The 16,168-nt window shown below is 36.7% G+C and overlaps 1 protein-coding gene across 2 annotated transcripts in view; it reads right to left on the reverse strand.

The window, feature by feature from the left end:
* Window positions 1-6,576: 6,576 nt before the first annotated feature.
* The window catches only part of LOC5576074 (cytosolic endo-beta-N-acetylglucosaminidase), a 49,114-nt gene continuing 39,522 nt past the window's right edge, over window positions 6,577-16,168 (reverse strand). For both annotated transcript variants that reach the window (XM_021857634.1, XM_021857639.1), the window contains one exon: window positions 6,577-7,696. In XM_021857634.1, the coding sequence (XP_021713326.1) occupies window positions 7,516-7,696 (181 nt within the window). In that variant the 3' untranslated portion in view covers window positions 6,577-7,515. The remainder of the gene's footprint in view (window positions 7,697-16,168) is intronic.

Consider the following 16,168-nt stretch of genomic DNA (forward strand, 5'->3'; position numbering starts at 1 on the left):
AAGTCTTCAATATGGACTGAATACGACAATATCTTGAATAGAAGTATATCTAGGAATGAAAAATTCTATGCGATGATAGCTTTCTTTACTTGGCACAAATTTATCTTTGAAATCAGTGTCAGGTTTCTATCTATCATAGGAAATTTAAATTTATTCGTAAATCTTTCCTTACAAAAATATGATGAGTTGCAAAAGAGTGAACTCGTGAAGTATATGTTGTCATAAGTGAAAATTCCATTACAAAACTTAACTGACAATATTAATTGAATGTTTAACTTTTACGTTACAATCAATCCTTAGATCGACGAAATCTTCAGTTTTTTAGAACTGATACTTTCTGAACTCTTAAAATTATCCTGTACATTTAATAATTGTCTAGGAGGAATAATTATTTTTAACAATTGTTGATGCTAATACAACTTTTTGATTAACATTTTCATTTTTTTTTTTGTTAAAAATGTAATAATGGTGCGAGACAGTGGCGCGGGGAGTGGGTAGGACAGGTAGCACATGTATTACGCATGAAAACACCTGGGTAGGACAGTCAACGGATTGTCCTACCCACGATTCAACAGAACAATACTCTAGATCAGCAGAAACACGATAAACGTCGTAAGGTTTTTCATTGTATTCTCATGCCTATTTAAGTATGACATGGTTTGCACATGACCTCTAAAAGTTTTGGATCGTGTGAAGAACAATTGAGAATATCTGTAATGAAAATCATGAGAAACTAACTGTAATAATTGCTACAAGAAAATTCACAAATATATTTACGTCCAACCCTGTATATGTTCTTTGACAAATTGCCGTGAGCATTCCTGGAAGTAATTCTTGAGAAGTTTCTGAAACATTATCTGAAGATTATTGAAGAATGCTTGGATAAAGTAATGGGTTAATCTAATACTAGTCGCAGCGTGTTATAAACAGCACGAGTGTGATGGTGCTAGCTATTTCTGAAAGTGCGATCTCTCTTGATAGAATTTATCAAAGCATTGCTAAATTCTTGACGATTTTCAGAGCAATTCCTATAGAACTACTACAGCAAACTGTCTAGAAGTATTTGGTTGATTCAGAATTTCTGCAAAATTCGTAGAAATTTCTGAAAGTAATTCTTAGTTAATTCTTTAAAAATGATTTGTTCAAGTTCCTCCTGATATTTTGTGGCATCATTCATAAAAAAATATTTAGAGCAAATTATTACGATATTTTGAAAGATTTTTTTTGCGGTATTGTTTAGGAAATTCCAGCGAAATATTTGTTGGAGTTTCTGTGCGATGAAGCATTTTCATGCATATTCAGTTTCTCATGAAAACTTTTGGGAATAGCCGGGCAAAGAAAAAAAAACTACTCAAAATCACGGAATTTTTTATCCATTTGTTGTACAGAAATAAATGAGAACACTAGTAGTGAAGGCCAGAAGTCTTTACTTTTAACGGAAGGTATTTAGAGTACCGTAATCCGGGGTAACATTGATCATTTTTTTGAATATTTCTTAAATATTTCGCTTGAAAATGCAAATGTCGTAAATTTTATATTTTTAAAACAAGTACTGCCACCCATAGCTCGTGACTATATACTGCATTTTGTTTTTTGAAAGATTTAAGCATGTTTAAAAAAATGTTTAAGTGATTCTTTGATTTAGCTGATATGGGGTAACATTGATCACCTATGTAAACAACGTTCGGTTATATTGAAAATGTCGTTACTTAGTTAAATCATGGCCAACGAAGCCGAATATGAAGGCAAAACGCTTACAAGTCATTTACTTTTTGAGTTATTTTAAAATTAAAAACACTTTGAACCACAGAATACGCCTAAAGGTAGGTAATTTCCTAAGGGAATTCTATATTATTTACAGTAATTCGTTAATGTTGCCCAATTGAGCATACTTATGAAATTTTTGACAACGGAATCGTTTTTGGCGATGCCATTTTTAGTAAGAACCGCATTTCCCTTGCACATATCGTTTGCAGAACTTATGTGAGACATGAATCTTCGGTAGTGTCATCCTTACCCATTGAAATCATTGTTTCAAAAAGTTGACAAATTTACGCAAAATGTAAACGAAATTTTCGCAAAAATCGTCACTTACATTAGCTCATGAAAATAAGAAAGAGAAGCACCATTCGTGATTTGGAAATGTTCCATCAATAAATGATGATACGATCTTTTAACGAGATGAGTCATTCCGATCAATGTTACCCCGCTGATCAATGATACCCCGGATTACGGTATCTATTTAAACCAGGGGGGCCTAGATAGCTGTAGCGGTAAACGCGCAGCTATTCAGCAAGACAAAGCTGAGGGTCGTGGGTTCGAATCCCACCGGTCGAGGATCTTTTCGGGTTGGAAATTTTCTCGACTTCCCAGGGCATAGAGTATCTTCGTACCTGCCACACGATATACGCATGCAAAAATGGTCATTGGCATAGTAAGCTCTCAGTTAATAACTGTGGATGTTCTCATAAGAACACTAAGCTGAGAAGCAGGCTCTGTCCCAGTGGGGACGTAACGCCAGAAAAGAAGAAGAAGAAGATTTAAACCAAAATGGTATCTGAAGTCTCTCTTTTTCCTTATTCTGCTTGCATTGAATCCTGATGCAGAATTGTACTGGCTCCAAAGAAACTTTCAGAGATTATAACGGGTTCAACAGGCTGTTCACGAATTTCGTCTCAGATTTCCCGAGAAAAAGCTTCAGGAATTATCATAGTGATTTTAGGTGCACCGCAAGGTTCTCTCCAAAAGTTTTTCTAGAAATTTCTCTACCATTTCTCCCAGAAAAATTCTTTCAGCGATTTTTCGAAGGATGCTTAGAATAATTTCCCAACAATTTTCTCCAGGAAATTCTAAAGAATTATTCCAGTAATTTCCTCAGATATTACTTTGGTTTTTTTTTTTATAAAACTATCCTAGAATTTCCACCAAATATTCTTCACTAAACCTTCAATCGAATTATCCATTTGTTAGTCTTTAATAAATCCTGCAAGATTTTCTCCACCTCTTCATGTGGATACATATACATGTTTCCTTCTTGAAATGCAAAATCTCCTGAGAGGTTCTTCGAACAAATCTACTTTTGTTTCTAGGATTTTTTCCAGTATTTCGTCCAAGTATTACTCTTACAGTTCTACTGGACATTTCTTAGACAATTTTCTCAAAAAAATCCAATGAAATCTGCAAAAGTTCATTTAAGTCTTCACACCAGTTTATACTACAGCAATTTTTACAATAATTCCTCCAATTATTCCACAAATTTCTATAGAGTTTCCGCACATTTTTTTTTCTTTATTATTGAGATTTTCTGATTTTGCATCTCATTTATGTACAATGTTTTTTGCCAGAAATTTCTTTAGAAAAACCTGCAGAATACTATCCCGAGATTCGATTGATTTTTTTATTATCTTTGCAAATCATCTGGGAAACCTTCCAAAATTTCTTTAAGAGTCCAGGAGTTATTCCAGAGATCCTTGTTCATTAAGGATGACTTATAAACTTACCCAAGTTTTGTCAGAGGTTACTGTACAAGTAATTTTCATCGAAAAATTTCAGGGAAATTCCCTTGACATCCCTGGAGACATTCCTGGAAGAATTCCTGAAAAAAAAATTGAAATCTTGGAGGATGTCCCAGGGAAATCACTGGATAAAATCTTGGAGGAGTTATGACTTTCATGAAAATTTTCTCGAAGAATTGGAGGAATTCAGATGATTTCTGCAATATTTTAAGGGAAATTACATTTCTGTTCCAAAATACAGGTTATTAGAGAAATGTCTACTCATATGCTAGAAATGTCTACTCATATGTCAATCTCTTATCTCCTCACACGTATTAGATTTTATTTATTTTTTTCTTGTTTCTGTTTGATCTCTTTTTACTCTCATTTTGATTCCTTTTATATCTCCTTTTGGCAAGAGGCTATTTTTAAGGCACTCAGTATCTACCAGCCCGACGAAAAGCTTTCTTAGTCTTGTGGTAAAGACTGTGTCAGTGACAAGAACCTAGTTTTGTGATAATCTACTTTGAAGTTTTTTCAGAAATTTTTCATTCTAAAAAAATTGTGAAGGAACCAAAAAAAAAAAACAGTCTTTCAAGAATTATGCTATTATTAAGTTGAGCTGAAAAGTCACCTGAAAATATCGTTAGAACGCTTGGAAACTGAAGAATTTCCTCAAATCAAAACGACCCAAATGTCACTTATACCGCTTTGTGTAGGGGCTCCAACACAAAGCGGTATAAGTGACATTATACATTAATAAGGTTAAAAAAAAAAGACACTACACGTTAATGCTTCCAGTGGGCTGTTTTGCCCTTTGAAGGAAGCACCACACTAGACAACGGACTAGCATGCAACGCCCAGTGGCACAGTCGGAAGACATTCCTCTCGAAAAGTTTTTCGGCCTGAGGCGGGAATCGAACCCACACTCCTTAGCACGATTTCTAAGCATCACTGCACACAAAAAAAAAATGCTAACGTTTGTCCTACCCATGGTTCCGAACGTGGACGCGCCTCTGGTGCGAGTTATGAAACATGAAAAAGAAAACTTCATTGAATATTGTTTTACAAACAGGATTGGACTTCACGATATTGGAAAGCTCGAAAATGATTTGGTGATGACTGGAGAAATGTCTCAAATTTTGATGCTAGATTTGTCGGTCACTGGTCTTTAATACAAACTTTGGAAGACGGATTTTGAATCAACTCTCCTTGCTTGCTTTCAATAACACCTGTTTACTACCAAAAGTGATGTTAATGAAAGTCGGCTAAAAACTATTGTTTTCAAACAATTTCAGATTTAGAAAGACTCGCAACGAAACAAAATATATGAGCAAAAATAGTCTCGATCAAAGTATTTTGATGGCGCTACTCAAATACATCGTGCCTCTGGAGCCTGCCTTCAGCCACATTTATTATACTGGATTTTCACCCTCGGCAAGCAAAAAACATAACAAATTAATAGCGATCTGATAATTTGAATAGTTTTCTAGGATCAAGGGCTGATTTCCAAGTTGAATATGATTCAACTTGCGGCACCCCTGCAAAAGTGCTAGGGCGCACCAGGGCGCCGCGGCGCAGTTTGGGAAGTGCTGAGTTAAGGTGGTTATAGAACGAAGCCACACCTCAAACTTTCATGAGCACAAGATTTGAGAACTAAACAGCGCTCCGCGTTGAAAATTTATCCCATTGGTCACCACCAGCAAGCAAGTAATTTGATTGATTTTCCAGTCTTGTGCACTTTAAAATTCAAAGTTTGGTTTCGTTTTATAATCACCTTAAAGCTTTCAGTTTGTTAATTTCCTCATTGAAAGGAAATCTATATTTAACATGGATCGTTCGATCCTTTTATATTACACGGAAATGAGGAACCGTCGGGTAAATTACAGATCGAAACCGGTTATCTCAAAATCTAGATAATTTTAAAACATGAGGATTTTAGTTAATATAACGGTGAAGCATTGTTCAATGGTACCTAATTCAATTTGGAATTTGATCACTAGGTGGTGCTAGTGGGCATGAAAATTTCACTTTTGTCTTTCAGAAATCTCAGGAGCTTGTCAACTTAGAAAGATGGCGTCTTCAGCAAAGTTATTCAGTATTATATATTAAATTTATTCCTAAATAAATTAGAAGTTAAGATATCGTTAATGGCTGTATGGTTGGAGAATATGGTGTTTCAAATTTGATACCGATCTGGTCTTGTTATGGTGTATTCGCGGATAAATTCTCTCCATACAGAGACACTAAAACAAAATATAGAGCGAGATGGATCAACTAGGTCCGAGCTCTAAAGACAGCAAAGGAAAAAACAAAATATATTTTTCTCACGATAAACATTGAATGGTGTTGTCAGAGTTGGCTCATTGAACGGGTCAATGGATTTGAATGATCTTCTCACTGTTGTATTTGGCCAGGACTCCGACGCGTTCGTGCGAAGAAAAAGTTTAGAAAAAATTCCGAAATATTCGGAAAAACAGTAAGAAACAAAATTGTCATTTTATATGTGAGATTTTATGGCGTTTTGCAACAGCATACTTGATGACAAGTTGAAGTTTACCGGTACCACTAGAAAATAATAAATCTACCGAACCGATGCTCTGGAAATCTGGCATCGCTGGTCGTAATGAAGCCCTTGGATCAACTATGTACAAATTGGATGGGAAATGCTTGCGTTGCAGTGAGGAGCCTACGACGAGGCGTCGGAGGTCTCGTGCAACGATTTAACCCTATTCGCCGATTCTCCTGTCAAGTTCGATGACTTTATGATACTCTATAGATAACAACGCAACGAGGTGCACGCCACACACTTTGATTACGACATCATCGCATGGCCTGCTCCGATAAACGCTGAAGACGCTGACGGCGGAGAGCTAAGCTTACTTGGATTTGTGCTCAGCGGACCATCCATATGCAAAGTGGTGCCGGTTTTGATTGGAGAATTACATAACCTAGTTTCCTATTTTGAATCGCAGCCACCGCCAGTAGCAGATGTTTGTTTGAACTATGAATTTGGAACCTGTCGCTGATTGCCGAATATGGGGACGTCATACAATGACCGGCGAAATACGATTTCCTAGACTCCTGTCTTGACAGACTGATTAAAGATGTATTGATAAGCGTTATAATCATATGGTATTAAGGCAAGTACAGGTTACACAAATTGCGGCTACTTCGTTAACCGTAATTTAAACACATTCGTCGATCATCAATTTTACTTTTATTCAAAACTGAAATGCCTGTAAGAAAAACATAAGAACACTTGCACCGGAGAAACAGTCGAGGAGTACAACTTGAGCGCTGCGGTTGACCTTCCTGAAGCATCTCGGCGTCCTCCTGTGGTACTTAGCGCAAGCATGTAGGTGCCCGATTGAAAATTTACAGTTATTTTGTTCAAGCTATTCAAACATCATAAAACATACGATGTATAAGAGAGTCCATAATTTGTTTATTGTAGAATTTTTCGACAAGGTTGAAACATTTCTACCGTTTTCCAGACCATTCTATTGTTGGAAGAAAATGCAATCAAAATTCTATTTTGTCTTGTTATAAGCAAAGTAGGAATGATACTTTCAAGGTTTGTACTTAGTGGTCTTCTGAATTCCAAAAAGTGTTTTTAGAAGAAGATGGTTGAAAACAAACGAACAATTTTTGAAATTATTTTTCAAAATTCTTTTGTTTATTCGACGGCCGTTTGTATTGTAAAATTGATTCAATGGTACAAAAAATAGAATAGGTAGTAGACTAATTGACAAAAAATTGCATCTTGTTCTAAAGTAAATCTGTTGGAAATTATGATAGTGTTACAATAAATCCTATTGTAGTTTTATAACATTTTTCATCAGGGTGCTCACGTTTCCCAAGAAGAACCGGTCCATGTTTCTTCCACTGCATGCTGCTGCACCTTAAGCTGTTTACATAGGCCGAGCGAGTAACTAGATATTTAAGTGACGTGTACGGGTAAGTGTGGCTACAAAGAGTGACGACAGCTAATTAAAGTCAAAAGTCGTCATCATCATCATCACGCTCCAAACGTAACGATCGAGCGCTTCCGGATGCGACTGCGGCTGGCGGGGAAACCGGCCTGCAGCGAAATGGCCCCCAGCAGGACGTGATCCTTGGGGTCATCTTTCACGAGTTCGACGCCGATGTCCACGATCGATACCGGCTGGACGATGGCTTCGAACGATAGGTAGTAATATCTGCGGAGTTGAGAAGAAAGAAGGAAGACGAAAGAGATGGATTAATAATTTTGTAATTAGCATAAGTCGTGATTGTCGTTTCGCGATCAATAACGTAACAGAAGATGAATATTCATCGTTGTGATTTGCTGGATTGTGGATTGGAATGCGATTTATGGGAACGTTTTAGGAAGTTTTCCGAGATGCAAAATTGTCAATCTATTTCAATCATGTAATCTATTTTATTCCAAACTAGTGGTCCCGGCAAACTTCGTCTTGCCATCAAGTCATCAAGTAGGCTGTTGAAAAATGTCAAGGTATCTCCTATACAAAATGACATATTAGTACTCACCCGTTTTAGCTGATTTCCCGACAACTTCCCTAAACTTTTTCGTCACACGAACACGTCGGAGCCCTTCAAGAAGACAATAGTGAAAGAATTGTGCAAATCGGATGTCCTGTTCTCAAGTTATTTCGTGACATACAAACACCACTCCATTTTTATTTATATAGATAGATAAATGCAGGTTAAAATTTTTCACAACCAATAGTTTTATTCAACAAGCTCCTCAATGGATGGGTATTAAGGTGAAACACCTCGGAATCCAAAGATGGTCGTTACAATGGCCGACTTGTACTCCTACTCACGTTTTCAAAGGCACAAAACTGGAGAAATAGTTGGTAAACGTTTCTGATCTTCTTATTTTAAGCTTTCTGCTAGTGCACAAAACCAAAATAAAAAGTTCACTGTTGTTGGATGCTTCTTCCGCGTGATTTGTGCCTTTGAAGTTTCAGTGCAATCTTAGAAATTGATTCAAAACTGTTTCACCTTAAAGAAACTATGGATTTTTGAAAGTTGAAAGTCGTTTAAGAAGAACGTCATACCGTTTTGATTCATATTACGGACACTTAAGGCCTCAGTGAAGTATGACCCAGCATAGAGCACACAAAATAAATCATTCTGTATGTTTCTTTAGCGTTATCAAGCGTCGGAAGCCCTTAGCTTTCGAATGGTGGGTAAGAATACGCTTCCGCAACTAGAATAATTTCAAAAAAATCAAAATGCGCGGCCTTTTCATGATTCTTATTCCGGACGCTTCCTCACTTTTGCCTCATATTCCAGACACTTTGATTCGAATTCCGGACAGCTCATGATGAGCATTAATCGAACAGTCAAATCATCAATCAAAATCGTCAAACCACTGAAGAGACATCTAAGGTAGTTGGGCATTATTAATTTTCAAAGATATTTATGGAAAAAGCTTACTAAAACGAGCCTTGAAATTGAGAACATTTGAACGGCAAAAATTGAAACATTTCGTGTGAAATGTTTCCCATACAAAGTAGGGTGTCCGGAATTTGAAGCTGTCCGTAATATGAATCAAAACGGTAGTAGTCCGGATATATTTCAGCCCGGAACGGTCATAGTATCCCGGATATACACATCCCCTTCCACGATGTGTTTATTGCCTGACGACACTATTCGCTCTGTTACGAAGCCCACAAATTACATAAAACAAAACAAAAAATAGTGCTTATTCCCTTTTCTATGTGAGGGCGTAGCTAACACTATAATAAGAACGCATTTGAATTGTCTAAAAGCTTCATTAAATTTAGCGAAATATGACTGATCGCACGAAACAATAGATTAAAATGTCAAGTTTTACGTTACCTTCAGGCAAATTGTCTCTCGAAATACATATAATATTCTCCACAAGGAATCAGAATGAATATCATAGTTTTGCTTTAAGAAACTCAAATCTGAAAACAACAAAAAAAAAGTTTTCGAAGCTACCTGGAATAGAACCAAGGTCCGTGCGTACACCACGCGCCTATCGACGCCTTGATGCAACGTAATATCAAAACAATTGGCATCCAGGTAACCAATAAGCCGTGTATTGAGCCAAAACGTTGATTTACTAATGATTTAATGCTACTTAGTAGGTTAAAAGCACTATATAAAAAACTGTTATTTTTGGTAAACAGGGGGTTTCGCTCGTGGGCAGTGATGGGAAATGTACTGTCGCAAACATTTACCACCTCGACATTCACATTTTTCTACACGACCATCAAAATCCAAAGTAAACCATGACCGTTCAAAACAAAAAAATGTCACGGCTCTTCAAAACTGTAATCTTCTTCTTCCTAACGTTTTTTCAAACCCGAATGCGAAATGACTAGAGCACAGTGGTAACACGATTTTTCCGCTTTTCGGGGTTTTGCATTTTTGCTCGATAAAGGCAGCATGAAATTGAACTTGTTTATATGTATCGCAACGGAATGATTGTGCTCTTGCTGTTAGCGCTAAAAGATTTCAATTAATTGAGAACACACGCGAAATATTAGCGATTGAATTATTTAACATTTTTTTCAATCATTCACCTCGAGATGGCTGCCCGAAAACGGTCATAGTGGAGAGACAAAAACAGTCAAACAGTGTGTGAACCGTTGGCAGCGCAACGCCTGATGGTATTGATGCTGCTGCTGCGTTGTGTTTTGGTTGACTGTCAGAATCGATGAACTGTGGCAAATTGTGATCACAGTTACCGAGCCTGCTCGTGGGAGCTCCGCTACATGGAATGACTCGATGGTTGGGCTTTTGCTAGTTGGGAAAAAAATCCTACTTAAAAGCATTCGATTGTCAAAAATAGATTTCAAATTGACTTTGACATCTGAGATGCGTGAGACTGGAGCATATTCACTAGCTGTCAGTCGTCCCAACTAATGGGTAAGGTTCGCTAGTTGGGAGGCAGTCGTGGTCCAACCAGCGAATCTCCTCTGTAATACAATTAGGGACGATGTACCAATAGCCGATGAGCTGAGAAAGCTGCAAAAGAGCCGTCCATCAAAAACTTATGAGGTTATGGGGGAGGGGGACTTGAGATTTCTTACACGTCATACAAATAATTTTTAATATTCTGCAAAAAAATCTTACTATGGGGGGAAGGGGTTGAAAACCCGCCAAATTTGTGTTACGTAATCAATGAACAGCCCCAAAAGGGCCTAAATTTTAATCAAAACTGTTTATTTCGGTTGATGGACAAAAGGTCGAAAGGACAAAAGGTCGAAAACGATTTGCATGGTGGGAAATTTTTCCTTCTTTAAAAAAAAGATTTTCGACCTTTTGTCTCTTCTTTCTTGTTCTTCGACCTTTTGTCGTTTCGACCTTTTGTCTTTCGACATTTTGTCATAGATTCGTTTATTTTAATCACGTTTTGGACAAAAACAAATTGTGAATCAATAATACCGTAAAATGAGGTGAAGTTGATTACTTTTGAACGGTTCTGTTCTATAAGGGCTGCTGATATGCATATACCATCGTCTAAATATTTTTGAAACGTGAACCAATAGGATATTTATCGAATTATAGACAAAACTGTAACAAAATATTATGATAGTAACAAAAACAATTTAAAGAAATAAAAAGTGGAACTTTTTTTATTCCGGGGTGAATTTGATCAATCACTGTGGTATGATTCAAAAAACAAAAATATGTGCTTCTTACAAATTCAAAACTTCAGAAAACGTATCTGGATTGCACGATACAATTTGTCTGAATCGTGTCTTCACATGTTCTTGGTAATAGTCGATTGTGTGGAGAAGAAACCTTCAACAGTTCATCAAACATATCCAAATAACTCTATTTTTTCAGTAGCAGTATTTTTCTATTCAAAACTGAAAATTAGGAATTACTTAAAAATTTCCTAGGAAATTTATCAAATCAATCCTTCATAAAACTTCTTTAGTTACCGTAATTCGGGGTGTAGCTGATCAGTGAGGAGAGGTTGATCATTCCCGTACTCACATGTACTCGAATTCAATTATCAAAATTTCTGTGATGTCGCCTCTCCTGATAACTATTCTTGATTTTCCAAAATTTGATTGACATTCATGAGCATGAGCTTTGATGACCGTACAATTCGCAGTTGCTACTCCGTGATTGACCAGAATTATCAAAGTTGCACTAAGAACCAACAGACGGAGCTTGGGAGTAGCTTACCATCTTCAGAGTACAATTTCGAGAATACAAAAACATTAGAGAGTCAATGACGGCGCCGGCCATGCCCTTACGGCCATCTGGAATGGGAAGGAATATTAGTGTGACATCCATTGTTACTAAAGACCGAGTATACCTTTGCATCTTCATGGTTGTCACGGGAAAGTGGTTTTTGTTAGTGGGAAAGAAAAAGATGCTACACAATCAGAATTCACTTTGGTAAGTGATGCGATTCATGTATCCTCAAATAGTCATCCAAACTGAACCTCCGCTGACGAACAGTAAAAAAATGAATCGAGATAGTACTATATATCAGGCTGTAAAGAAAACGTCGACACTTCTTGTGTCGAACCATCCAATTATTTTTAAACGAGATCTAATGCATAAGTTATTAAAAATGAAAAATATGAAATAGAGCATGCCGACACTTGGAGCGACGAATCATCCATTGTATTTAAACAAATCCATAACCTTAACATTCGTACTGTTGTGCCGACAAAAACATGAATAGTCAAATTTTACTTATTAGACATAGAAGCATGAAACGAGCTCACCAATTGATAGTCCATCGTCGAAAGGGCAGAAACTTTCAATTTCGTCAGCAACACGCCTAACACACACGAGCTAAATAAACGAAAAAACAACGAGACGCAAAACCCGTTTTGATGACTATATCAAAACACTCCCGGCAAAACGTGCGAAATTTTTTTTGAAAAGTTTTCTAATGTAACTTGTAAAATATCGTGGAATCAGATTCTTGTAGTTGTCCTGATGTAAATGGTTGAAGAATGTACTGGAAGAATGCGTAAGGCAATCTCCATATGAGGTCCACGAAAATTCAGATCAAACAAACAATTAACTATTTCTCATATCCATATTTCCTATGTATTGCATAGAGTAAGGTGGAGCAAAAGTTCGACCTTAGTGGTATAATCAAAATTTACAGAGAAACAATAGCCGCTGAAACAAAATAAATACCACACAGTGAACCACCAACATATTGGCTGTAATTTTGCTGAACAAACCTTTGTCAAAATATTTACCCATATTTAGTTATAACAGTTTCAAAATTGATTGTCTTAAACGAACTTTTGCCCCACCGGTGGGGCAAGAGTTCGAATCTAGTGTGGGCAAAAGTGCGTTGGTCGAAACACAAAATATTGACACTTTTATGATAGACATACTTTATACTAGCCTTGAACTTGAACACTAAATTTTCATCAGAAAATAGCCCAAAACAGGGTTATTGTAATATACCGCAAAATAGCTGTTTTTCGCAATACTAATTGAAAATGTAAAATTTTGATGACATTTTTCGCACGATCAGGCAAATTTCGCTAAATTTGTAGATAATATGTGAATTTTTCCGTGAGTTTGTACATGGGTCGAACTTTTGCCCTGCTGATTCGAACTTTCGCTCCACTATGAATCGAAAATTGTTTCCAAGCATTTATGCAAAAACTAATACACCATAAACCATCCTTACGATAGGCCCTTAAATAAAATAATGAAAAAGATTTTATTATGCAACCATGCAACAAAAGTTTGACCGAAAATTACAATATTCACGTCGAAAAACAACGACCAGCAATAACTTTTCCAAATCTTAATAGATTTTAATTATATTTGGAGTGAAAGTCCCTCATTTGAATAGCATTCGAACCACCATGACATTTATAAGTTTTGTTTTGAGTTGAGCTAGAAATCTCAAAAAGAAACTCTTGCCCCACTCGAACTTTTTCCCCACTTTACTCTACTGCGAATCGCTATCTGCACATATGTATCTTTTGAAGACGTTACGAAAAATCTTAAATAAAACGTTTTGAGGAAATACTAAAAATTTGCAGAATCAATTTTCGAAATAATCTCATAACAAATACTTTAAGAAATCTTGAAGGATTCTTTCAACGAATCTAGAAACACATGAACCGTAAAACGGAGAGAATAGCAAATATGGGGCGAATTGCAACAAAAAATATCCCAATTATGTCATTGGGAAATCTCTTATTAATGTTTGAATCCTCTGAGCAGAATCTCAATAGAGAAACTTAAAAGTAGATGGAGTACCGTGTACCTTTTAATTCCGCTAGTAAATGATTACCTTTGACAGATACGCGTATTTCGACTACCACTTGCAGTCTTCTTCAGTGTCAGTTACTCGTATCCACTCGTAAAATCTACTAAAATATATTTTTTTCCATTAGTTCAATAGCTGCAAATTAGTGACATTTTAAAAAAAAACTAGGGTAGATGTGCCAATAGTGGAGGTACTAAGCACGATTGAACTTCATTTAACCGCCTTAATTCAAGAAGTGCAATTAATGTACATGTTATTGTTGTAACGGGAAGTAACGACCATTGACTTAATGAGAAAAATGATTTCATCCCAGTAATCCACGGCATGTCAGTGAGAAAAAAACCTCCACTATTGGTACACTGTTCCTTTAGTTGCGGTATATTTTTAATTTGTGTTCCTTTAGTTGCGGTATCCGTTTTTTTCTTATGGGATCCTCCACTATAGGAACACTTTACCGCAACTATTGGTACAAGTAAGAAAAGTTTTAGCAAATTTAGTGATATTTCATCAGTTTAAACGCTCTTTTCAGCTATTCCATATATCAACAAGCCAATACGTCGATTGGCAGTGTCGGTGCTGTAGCTAAAGTGATAAAATCAGTGAAAACGGCACTACCGCAACTATAGGAACACCCACAACTAAGGGAACACTTACCCTAGTGGTCCCGGCAAACTTCGTCTTGCCATCAAGTAGGCTGTTGGAGAATGTCAAAAAATTCCCCATACAAAATTACATCTTAGTCGTCTCCCGTTTTCCCTATTATTCTGGAGACTTTCCCGAACTTTTTCCTCGCACTAACATGTCGCAGCCCTTATGGAGTGCAACAGTGAAAAACTATCATCAATCCGTTGACCAGCTCTCAAGCCATATCGTGACATACAAACACCATCTAAGGGGTGCGAGCTGGATATCAACTAGCAGCCAGGCCTAAATTTTCATCAAAATAATCCGAGTATGCCTAGTAGCATGTGGTCATTACTTCGTCACGCTAAAAAAATTATACATTTTATGTGACACAAAAACTATCAACTGTCAAAAGAAACGTTGTTTTTTTCCAGATATTTGTGAAATATATTTTAAACTAAAATACTGAAACTATCCGATTCAGCTGATTTATTGGACTTATATCCTGTAAATGTTTTGTGTGAAGTATCTTAAGTGTGCACCTTGAAAATGGTTTCCTGCGAAACAAGCAAACAAATAACGGTTACCTAGCACTTGTGGAAAAATTTGTGTTCAAATTGAAAGACCAAAATGTTCGAGACCGCACCCCTCAGATATAGATAGATATAAAGAAACTATTTAGATAGCTTGAAACATCCGTCATTCTTACCGATATCTATCATGATCCAAAAATTGAAATTGTTAATAATATTTTTTTATATCTTTCACTAAGTGAATACATTTTGCTATTTCTCCAAGTTCCACTTGAAAAAGGTTCGCGATTTCCGTTGAAATTGGAAAGGTGGTTGAAACGGCCACTTGCTGTAGCATTAGTCGTTATGCTCGGCGGGAGTGGCGCGACCGGATATTTCACTAGCAAAGCTCACGGAGTTGTCACTAACTTCCGCTAGGAGTATTTTTTGTGCTCGAATAGAAGCTATTCGCACTTGGAATTTCACTTGAAACTTAATTTGGATAAAATCTTGGAATGCTTTATGCTTTGGAAGCTCAGCTTAATGAATTTATGTGTGGGCTTCTAACTTTAAGAAACTTAGCTAGGTACTACAACTAATGATAATTGAATTATATGCTACTCAATTATAGCACGTCTGCCATCCCTTCTTCTTCTTCTTGGCATTACGTCCTAACTGGGACAAAACCTGCTTCTCAGCTTAGAGTTCTTATGAGCACTTCCACAGTTATTAACTGAGAGCTTTCTTTGCCAAAGATGCCATTTTCGCATTTGTATATCGTGTGGTAGGTACAATGATACTCTATGCCCAGGGAAGTCAAGGAAATTTCCATTACGAAAAGATCTTGGACCGACTGGGAATCTAACCCAGACACCTTCAGCATCGCTTTGCTTTGTAGCCGAGGACTCTAACCAGTCGGCTAAGGAAGGCTACCATCCCCTAGCACTCAATTGCAGTACTCGATTAGGTGGGTTCGGCGCGAATCTACACCCAAAACAAGACCTAATACAAAAATAGTATAATATCGTAGCAAATACAGAAAAAGCAAGGTTATCTTACAGAAAATGTAAGATTTCAATACAAATACTATATAAGAACCTTGCAAATTCTGTATCTGCAACCATATTATACAATATTTGTAGTTTTCATGCAGAACAATATTAAAAGTATGCAGTCACTGGTTGGGTGTATATGCCCCATTGCGGGGTGAATAGAAACATGCAATATTTTACTAAATAAGTGTATGATATAGTTATCTATATAAATAAAAATGGAACGGTGTT

This window comes from Aedes aegypti, chromosome 1, assembly GCF_002204515.2.
Source record: "Aedes aegypti strain LVP_AGWG chromosome 1, AaegL5.0 Primary Assembly, whole genome shotgun sequence".
Lineage (NCBI taxonomy): Eukaryota > Metazoa > Arthropoda > Insecta > Diptera > Culicidae > Aedes > Aedes aegypti.